The sequence below is a fragment of the Hippoglossus hippoglossus genome, chromosome 24 (assembly GCF_009819705.1).
Source record: "Hippoglossus hippoglossus isolate fHipHip1 chromosome 24, fHipHip1.pri, whole genome shotgun sequence".
Taxonomy (NCBI): domain Eukaryota; kingdom Metazoa; phylum Chordata; class Actinopteri; order Pleuronectiformes; family Pleuronectidae; genus Hippoglossus; species Hippoglossus hippoglossus.
Window position 1 is genome coordinate 11,409,813 of NC_047174.1, and position 8,789 is coordinate 11,418,601.

The 8,789-nt window shown below is 41.0% G+C and overlaps 2 protein-coding genes across 2 annotated transcripts; one reads left to right on the forward strand and one right to left on the reverse strand.

Moving 5' to 3' along the window:
- The first annotated feature begins 1,109 nt into the window (after positions 1 to 1,109).
- Positions 1,110 to 4,025, forward strand: mrps18a (mitochondrial ribosomal protein S18A). The gene is made up of 6 exons (XM_034580939.1): positions 1,110 to 1,295; positions 2,143 to 2,174; positions 2,503 to 2,607; positions 2,705 to 2,828; positions 3,365 to 3,437; positions 3,558 to 4,025. The coding sequence occupies exons 1-6, from the start codon at positions 1,148 to 1,150 to the stop codon at positions 3,700 to 3,702; spliced, it is 627 nt and encodes a 208-aa protein (XP_034436830.1). The 5' UTR covers positions 1,110 to 1,147; the 3' UTR covers positions 3,703 to 4,025.
- Positions 4,005 to 7,880, reverse strand: rsph9 (radial spoke head component 9). Its single transcript, XM_034580923.1, has 5 exons — positions 7,582 to 7,880; positions 7,331 to 7,493; positions 6,565 to 6,694; positions 6,148 to 6,294; positions 4,005 to 4,378 (listed from the first exon to the last, which is right to left on the reverse strand). The coding sequence occupies exons 1-5, from the start codon at positions 7,806 to 7,808 to the stop codon at positions 4,218 to 4,220; spliced, it is 828 nt and encodes a 275-aa protein (XP_034436814.1). The 5' UTR covers positions 7,809 to 7,880; the 3' UTR covers positions 4,005 to 4,217.
- Between the last annotated feature and the right edge of the window lie 909 nt (positions 7,881 to 8,789).

The following is an 8,789-nucleotide window of genomic DNA, read 5'->3' on the forward strand; positions in this document are numbered from 1 at the left end:
GAGTTTCCTATTGTTGTTATTTTGTTTAGAAAATTGAGACCTACATTTATGCAATTGTAGGAGATCCTGTAAAACACACAATGTGTTGTTATGTCTATCTTCAGTGTATCATGCTGCTGTAATTTGCTATAAATTACATGAATGTATTTATTCCTGCATTTACCAAAGCACTTCTGTTGTACTATTGTTGCAGTCTCCCTTTGCTTTCTTAATGACTCCCTTATTCAAGTGGATGATGAAGTAAATCCTGAACAACAGCAAACAAAAACATAGCAGGTAGACAATGGCATAGTGTTCTCTAAATGTGCGATAACACTATCAAGCACTAGCACTTTATCTTCGCGGGCCTCTCTCCGATCTGTGCGTCGAATCCACCTGAACCTTTTGCTTCCTGCAACAAAAGCTTGGCGTGTTCCTACACCGCTCCTCGAGGTGCCTCTCCTACTTTTCATCTGATGAGCCTGGTATGACTGGAGGTATGAACAGTGGCCCCTGTCTTTGTTATGAACTCATTTAAACAAGGATGAAAGCCTCTCTTAGTAATCTCTGGGATCCACAGATATATCCTGCAGTTTATTGTGTGGACTGCAGCATTCATTTTCATGCACACTGGCACGTTATTTGCAGAGAAATACTTGAAAATGTCTTCTTTATCTTTTTCTTGGCTCATGTAGCTTCATCTAGACGCCAGTTTTCATCTTTTTTGCTCAAGTGTTCCCTTGTCTTTAATGTCTTTTCAACATCAACGTCTTGTACATTGTTGTTTCCCCCTATGTTTACTTTTGTTTGATCCTGAGTTGCAGTGCTTTTGTGGTTGAACGAGGATTAAATTACAGTTACGTCTTAGCTAAAATGGGCAACGCTTTAGATAAAGATTCATAAAACTGTACCATTAATATATGTATCTGGACTTTGAAAGTGACCTATTTCACTAAGCCAGTTCATACAACATTTCTTAACTTCATAAATGAACGTGGTAGTAATTTAACTTTATTTCTGTTCTTACTTTCTGTTTAGTTTGTGAAAGTCTGAGTTGTTGCATTCCTGCCTTGGTTGTTATGCGCAGTCTTCGCCGAGGGGGTCGCTGTTTCCACTCTCGCGAGGCTTTCATACCGGAAGCGACGACGGCGAAGGTCAAGAATTAAACATGGCGCTCCGTGGTGCACTGAGGTCTGTGTACACCTCGTTTGCGGGGTTAAAATTAGGAACTGCAGCCTCTAACGTGGGTGTGTTTCAGGGGATAAATGTTCCTCGGCTCTGTGCTGTGACCGTCCCGAGCAGAGGGATCCGCCAGGGTGAGTGTTCCATACAGACGTGACGGCTTTAGCCTGTCGGTGTGTTAGCTAGCATGCTAATGTGGAGGCACTGACAGCAGGCGGCTCGGCGCAGATGTTTCCTCACATAAAACCCTGCAGCCTTCACACAAACTCTGAGGATCCACTGATTATTTTAACTCTTATTGTGAATGCAAAACAAGATGAAACACAAATCCTCCAAAACACCTGAAGTCCTGCGTTGACTCTCTCCTCATATCTCTTCATCACGTGTGTTATGATCCCAATAAAGTGTTTCCTACCAGAGATTCACTCATTTTCTTGACTTTAAATAACCTTAAACCTGGTGGTTTATACAGTATACCATGTATGGGTTTATATCTGTAAAGGTTGCATAATCATATCAAACTTTGCTTTTATAATGGCCTTTATTAAACTGTTATATGCCTGCTAACTGTCATTTGAACCCAACTGTGTACTTTTGCATTACTGTACTTTGCTTATTTGTGTGCTTCTTTTAAATATAGATTTTTTTATTTTTCGGGTTTGTTGTGTCAAATGAATTCCCACCAGAGATTATTAAAGTTTATCTATCTATCTATCTATCTATCTATCTATCACTGAACCTATCAGGAGATATTAACAAGCTACAAATTTGGACCCCAAAGATTCGAGATTTACTTTATTTAAACACATATGTCACAAGAGTTCGAGAGTGACATTGAAATATATTTACTTGCTGTCAAAAAGTGAATGGTTGAATGATTGTACGTCTTGCCCAGATAAGGAGGCAAATACTGAAAAATAGCAACTGCAATATTTGTGTTTATGAATACTGTGTAATGTTTTACATTCTGTTTTGTTGCAGTGGTAGAGAAGCAGGAGGGTAAAACAACAATGGTAAGTACAAGAGTGTTGTGATGTGAAACTGACATAATAGTAACAATAAACATACAATTTTATATTCTGTAGTATTTTGGTTCATAAATATAGTCTTTTTTATCAATTCTATCTATTGTATACACCTCGTGTTTTTGAAGGCTTCATGACATGGCAATTAAAAAAACAAAGAAAAGTTCGCATTTCAATGACCTCCATCAGCACACCTCTATAACAACCAGTTATAATACGATATAGTTGGTTGAGGGGCTTAGGATCAGAAAACCTTAATGTGACTGGACATGTAATTTTTTATTTCAAAGGTATAATAATGCTCATCTTTTCTCAGATCGAGGGACAAATCGTAGAAGTCCCAGTAGGACCACAACCTCCAAACCCCACAGCCAAGTGTCCTATCTACAGATGGGACCTTCAGAACAAATACAACTACACGGTAAATGCATTCAGGGGCAGCCAATGACCAAATAAGATATTATTGAAAGTGTTATCAGCTGTTTAAGGTGCCTGATTTGATTCTTTTCCTCTCCCAGGACGTCTTGCTCCTTAGTCAGTTCATCAGGTCAGATGGAGGGATGTTGCCCAGGAGAATCACTGGTCTCTGTCCACAGGAGCATCGCAAGATTACCATTTGTGTGCAGATGGCTCACAGAGCAGGTCTGTGTTAGTGACTACCCCTCTGTGTGGTTTCACATACAATTGAGTTGACACTGAATCTGTCTGTGTATCATTGCAACATTGAAACTAATTTCAAATACATATAAGTAGTCAAGATAATGTTGATAGTGTTGATTTTGACTCGAATGACAACAGCTGTGGTAAACTGGATCAAGAAAGCAGGATAGAGTTAGGTTTCACCCTAATCCCTAATATATTAATTTCTTATAAATTGAGATTGCATTCTTACAAAAAACATTTTGGTTATATATTTATTACAGAGTAAAGTAAGCTGAATTTGATCTGCTTGTCACAAAGCTGGTTCCCTTTTTTTTTTTAACACTATCACCTATCAGGAGAGTTGTTGACAGGGATAAGTAATTCCTTTGTTCACTGCAAATGTGTGGCGTGAGTTTAATCCAACTAAACTGTATCTTTATGCCGTTTAGTTTTTTCCCACCGGCTCACTGAAGAGCTTTCTCTGATAACAGTGTTGCTGACATGTTTCAACTCCTTATTTCTTTCCTGTGTTCAAGGTCTACTACCTGACCACAAACCCAAACTTCCTGAAGGCCATGTCCCAAAGAGGCCCAAGCCACAACTTAACAGGTGATACATGAATCTGTGTCTGTGTCTGTGTGTGTGTGTTTTCACCATCATCTACCAACTCTCAGCATGTATGTCTATCAATAAATATATGTTTTACATCTCTATTTTTTTTTTCTACAGATATTTGACTCGCTGGTCTATTAACTCTGTGAAACCCATCTATAAAAAAGGACTCAAGTGGTGTAAGAAGCGTATGCTTGTTGGCCACCCAGCACTCAAGGACAATGTGTGTTACGGTGTCAAGCCTCTTTACATAAAACACTGAAGGACAAAGGGCCTGATGAATCAGTACAGCAGCTGTTGGAAGAGTAGGTGGGCCGATTACGCACGGATGCAGTGGATTTCCACGTCTGACTTTTGTGATAGTGCCCTGGGAAAAGGCCTAAACACTTCATCCATCTGTTAATCCACCTTTTGTTTAGGAAACTGTCACACTTTGAATAAATCACACTCATCCATTTCTTGAGATGAACTCACTGACGAGTTAATGTGAACAACAACTGGGTCAGTGTTACGTTTTCAAAGTAGGTGGTATGTTGACTGTGTAAACTCAAGGGAACACAGATGTGCAAATAAAATGTCTGTTTATTCTACCTCAGCATTTGTTTACTGTATAGGAATAGCCTTTATGCATGAGAACTAAATAGAAGAGAAAGCTTGTAGACACGAAGTGCATAAAGAGAAGATAATAGTCGTGCAATATGCTGCATAGAGCAGACATTGGTTTGAAGAGGATATATGAAAAAACTGCAAGCTTGAAATAGGTCTGTAAGTGTCTCTTTACAGCATGAAGGCGAGGTCCAAATTCTTGGCCCCATCACCGATGTAGATGTATCCGTGCTGTGGCGTCATTGGCACGTGGTAGAAGGTCAGGCCGAGCCACAACAGGCTTCGAAGCACGCACACTTTGCTGCCACATTCAAACTGGAGACTCCATGATCCTGCAGACAAGGGCAGAAAGCTTGTAAACAGTTGATACATGCAAGAGGCTGCAACGTCATGTTCTCTGACTGTAAGTAGACCGACTGGAGTTTTCTTTGGAAAATCACTCCAAGACAGATGTGCCTTCACATTCCAGGAGCAGCCAATCAACGCTCTGTTTTGATATCAACAGTTGACTCTGACCACAAACCAAAGACCCAAGGAATAGAGAACTTGAACTACATTCTGAGAAATAAGACAATAGTTTCACTCCTTGTTTTGTTTTGGACAAAGTATGATTCAACTAAAATATAAATGACTTAGGGGTGTGGTAGGATGGGAAATCTACAGCTGTAAATTGAGAGCTGGACACTGGTTGTGGGAAAAGAGGTGGAGCACAGCCCGGGGGTCTTAGAAGTAAACATCTGTCTTTGGTGGAAATGCATTATACTGCATTTTCCCCAGAGTCCCATTCAAAAATAGAGAAAAACTGTTTCTCCTGTTCTAGCGAACTCGTGTGAAATGCTGTTCTTACGGCTGAGTGTGGCATTGAGACAGCTGTGTAGTGTCTGCTGCAGCAATGACACTGTTAATGTCAGTATCAACTCAAAGAACACACACAAACATATACACACGAGGAAGCTCTGTGAATCAAACATCTGTTGCACGTTTAGTCTTGGACGCTCATACACTTGAACATGCAGGACGTCACTTAATCTGCATCACATCCAGCCAAGAAACCAACCTTACAGGCTTGCTAACAAAGCTGCTTTCAGACATGCACTGAACCTATAAAGGAATTTCTGCAGACTTTCTCTGCTGACCCCTGAGTATAGAGTCTGCAGAAAGTCCGGAGGAGCCGATGTGAGCGCACAGCAGGAGATCCCCCCGCTGGATTCAGCATGAGGGGGTTGATGGTGCTTCAAAACACGCAACAGATGCAAAAATTTCAAAAACAGAACAAATTTCTCAGGATTACAAACCAGAGCCACGCACGTAGAACACAGATGAAGATGTCAAGAGAGTTTTTATGCGGATAAGAGTCAACGCCGGTGTCGGGAGTGCTGTAAAGAAAAACTCCTGATTTCCGCAGCCGAAATAATACATACATTTTTGCCTCCGCCTGCTGCACCCCCCCTCACCTGAGTCCTTCTGAGAATTTGTTGCGTCTGAGCAGAGAAAGTGTGAAAAGTCTTGAGTAAATTGACATGATTCTTTTTACAGTAGTACCATTTTCCTCCGAAAAAATACATTTTTCCAACGTGGAAAAATGTTCAACAGCTCAAATGTGTGAGCCTCCCACCGGCATTTGAACACACAAACCGGAAAGAGTCAACATTATATCATGCTTTAAACCACATAACCAAACAAGAACAATAACAAATTGATAAATGAACTATTATGGCATTCAGGACCACACTTCTCTCGCAGTACTTGGGCCCTGAATCCAGGACTAAGAGCTGAGATATTACTAATCACATCTGATCGGTATTAATTAAGTCATCAAACCCCCAGAAGCCAATTTTGGGTGAAACCTTTCTTACAACACATTCCCGGAAATCTGGAGGCGAGGGGGATTTATCATTTTACAGTTAAAATGAGATAGTTGTTCTCTGAAGAAACGCCTCTGGACTTTTCAGTCGCCACACTGATTCATATTCTGATCTAAAGGCCTCATTGACGTGAAACTATCCTCTTAAGTTTATAGGGATTGAATTTTGTTGTTGTGTATAAAGGAACATTAGGCGGCATGTTTTGGTGTTGGGTAAACTGAGCTCTGTGGCTTCACCTTTAGGAATGTCATCACTCAGCACATCCAGGAAGTCAATAGCTGGGTTGAGTTGACTCATCTCTAGGATGCTTTTCTTCTTCAGATTCTTTGGTTCGCTGAAGTGCAGGAAACTGTCAAGCTTTCCTGCTTCAGAGTGAGACAGACCTGGGGAACAATGCACATAAGAAATACACTGTTACACAGGGTACAGAACTGTAAGTTAACCAAATACATTTGAAAAGGCATTATGAAACATTTCCCAATGTAAACCCAACCATAACCCTAACCCTAACCCATTTGACGTATTGGTCCAATTGACATAAATACCACATTTTAACAAGGCTCGATGAAACCACTTACACGCAGCTGCAAATGTTAATGCTCCACAATGGGACTTAGACTCACACATGAAGTGAAACAGTAAAATCGTATTACCGCCGAAGCTGCGGTTGATCTGGACAAGGCCGTGCGGACTCTTGACGAATGCACCTCGTGGTACTACAGACACTTCCTCTTCGATGTGATGAACTGTCACTGCCAGCCTGCTCTCCTCATTCACTTTGGTCTGAAACCAAGAGCAGACTTTCATGACTGTACAGATATCAACAACAGGAACGAATCACAGAAGTGCACCAGTAAGACTCTTTCTTCTTCTGCCATCTGTGTTTATTGTTGTGTTAGCAGGATTACACAACAACTACTGGACGTATTACCACGGAACTTGGTGGAAGGGTGTGGTGATGCGTTCGTGGGAAGAACCATTACATTTTGCTGTGGATTTGGATCATTGGGCAGATGCTGAAAACCTTTTTTTTCAGTTTCTTGCACATTTTTGTTGATTACTCGGAAAAATTTTGTGTGAATCTTTATGAAAAAGAAAAACATATTTAGGGGGTTTATATCTATGACTGTGCAACTTCATGCTGATCCAATACAAATCTAGATCTGAAGTTAAATGTGGTTTCATAAAGGGTATAGTTTTTTCAGCCACTGTATGGTAACACATAGAGCTAGAAACCTGTAAGTACCACGAATGTGTAGTTAAGAAGTGTAATGTAATAGGGCCTTAGCTTGTTTTAATTGTAGGGGACTGCTGAGCCTCGGGGGACCTATGTGCTCTACTGAGTGCAATCCTACTTTTATTGTATGTTTAATTTAGGTCCCACATTCATCTTTGTTATTACTTTATATCAATACTCACCACTACCTCCTCTTCTTCATCTCCTTCTCCTCGCCTGCGGGTGTCCCGATGCTCGTACACATGTGAGGGGTCTCCTGTGAAGCGACCCTTGGCAGCGCTGGACACTTGGTCGATTAAAGGGCCTGTGGCAGGGGGCAGCAGGAACCAGTCCACACAGTTCAAGCTGGAGGAAACAGCCATAACACACACAATCAGGTGTTGTCTACACACAGCAGATGAATGAAACTGAGTCACAGGTGAGGTTCTCCCACCTATACAGATTCTTCCTATCCTTCATCTCATCCTCTCCTCTCCCCTGAGCAATCAAATAATCCGCCTTCAACCCCAGCACTTTGCCCCAGAGCATGACTCGCTGGAACTTGTAGTTTTTCTGCAGAATCACCAAGGAGGTCTGCAGGGCGGCTCTTTGCTCGACGCTCAGAGTGTTGCCGCTTCCGGCGACGAGTTCCAGGGAAAAGTACAGCGACTGGGAATCCATCGTTTCTCCAGTGAACCTTTTTTTTTACAGCGTCAGTAAATACAAGTCTCAACTTCACCGCGGTGTTTTACCTACTTGCCAGCTAGCATGACAGCTAACAACACAGTCCGCGCGCTGCTACAGTGGTTGCTACTGACAACAATGCTCGTCGACGCGGTTGTTATAGTAACGCTAAACATTTGTTCGCCCTCCCACGTTAACACAATTACAAAAGTCACGTTATTACCACCACAAGAGCAAATTAATTGATTAAAGGGCGCATGTGTCTCTGCAGGATGTATAAAAGCGTATTTATCTTCAGCAGACTGTTGTAATGGTGAGTTTACAGATGTCTGTTGGAGCAGAGAGCTGCAGCTGATCCTCACTCACTGTCCTGAGGTCTTTGCACTGGCTCCCTGACTCCCACATCCTGTTGTCGGTTTATAAAGCACTGGATGGTTTAGGGCCAAAAACATATCTCTGATCTTCGGAGTCCAAAACTAAATTACCTGGAGAAGCAGTGTTCAGTTTCTGGAACAAGCTCCCACAGACCCTGCAGGTCTGCTGAAAATCACAGTTATTTTAAATCAATGCCAAAGACTTTAATTGACATGCCTTTTATCAAATCAAATAATTACAGATTTTTTTTTTACACTGCACTGTTACTTTTACTCTTTTACTTCTTGTCTTATTTATTAGCTTTTATTCTCTATTGAGCTCTTTTTAAATGCTTAATTTTTGCATTGCCTTTTGTTGCTTTTACAATTCGTCATGACGCCTTTTAGATTCTATGTGAAGCACTTGGAATTGCTTTGATTTTGAAACGTGCTAAACAAATAAACTTGCCTAGCCTTTTGCAAATACTCTATTTATATAGACTATATTTACTGTGCCATGCTGCCACCAAGTATCACAAAAAGGAAAAACTAAATTGTTATTGTTTTTGTATTTATATTGTATTTGTATCAACACCCCAATGATGCAAACCAGATCATGCTCTGA

Coding starts and splice junctions, on each gene's coding strand:
- mrps18a (XM_034580939.1), top strand. CDS start 1,148: ATGGCGCTCCGTGGTGCACTGAGGTCTGTGTACACCTCGTTTGCGGGG. Junction 2,175..2,502: donor AGGAGGGTAAAACAACAATG/GTAAGTACAAGA, acceptor ATCTTTTCTCAG/ATCGAGGGACAAATCGTAGA. Junction 3,438..3,557: donor CCCAAGCCACAACTTAACAG/GTGATACATGAA, acceptor TTTTTTCTACAG/ATATTTGACTCGCTGGTCTA.
- rsph9 (XM_034580923.1), bottom strand. CDS start 7,808: ATGGATTCCCAGTCGCTGTACTTTTCCCTGGAACTCGTCGCCGGAAGC. Junction 7,494..7,581: donor GATAGGAAGAATCTGTATAG/GTGGGAGAACCT, acceptor TGTTTCCTCCAG/CTTGAACTGTGTGGACTGGT. Junction 6,295..6,564: donor GATCAACCGCAGCTTCGGCG/GTAATACGATTT, acceptor ATTGTTCCCCAG/GTCTGTCTCACTCTGAAGCA.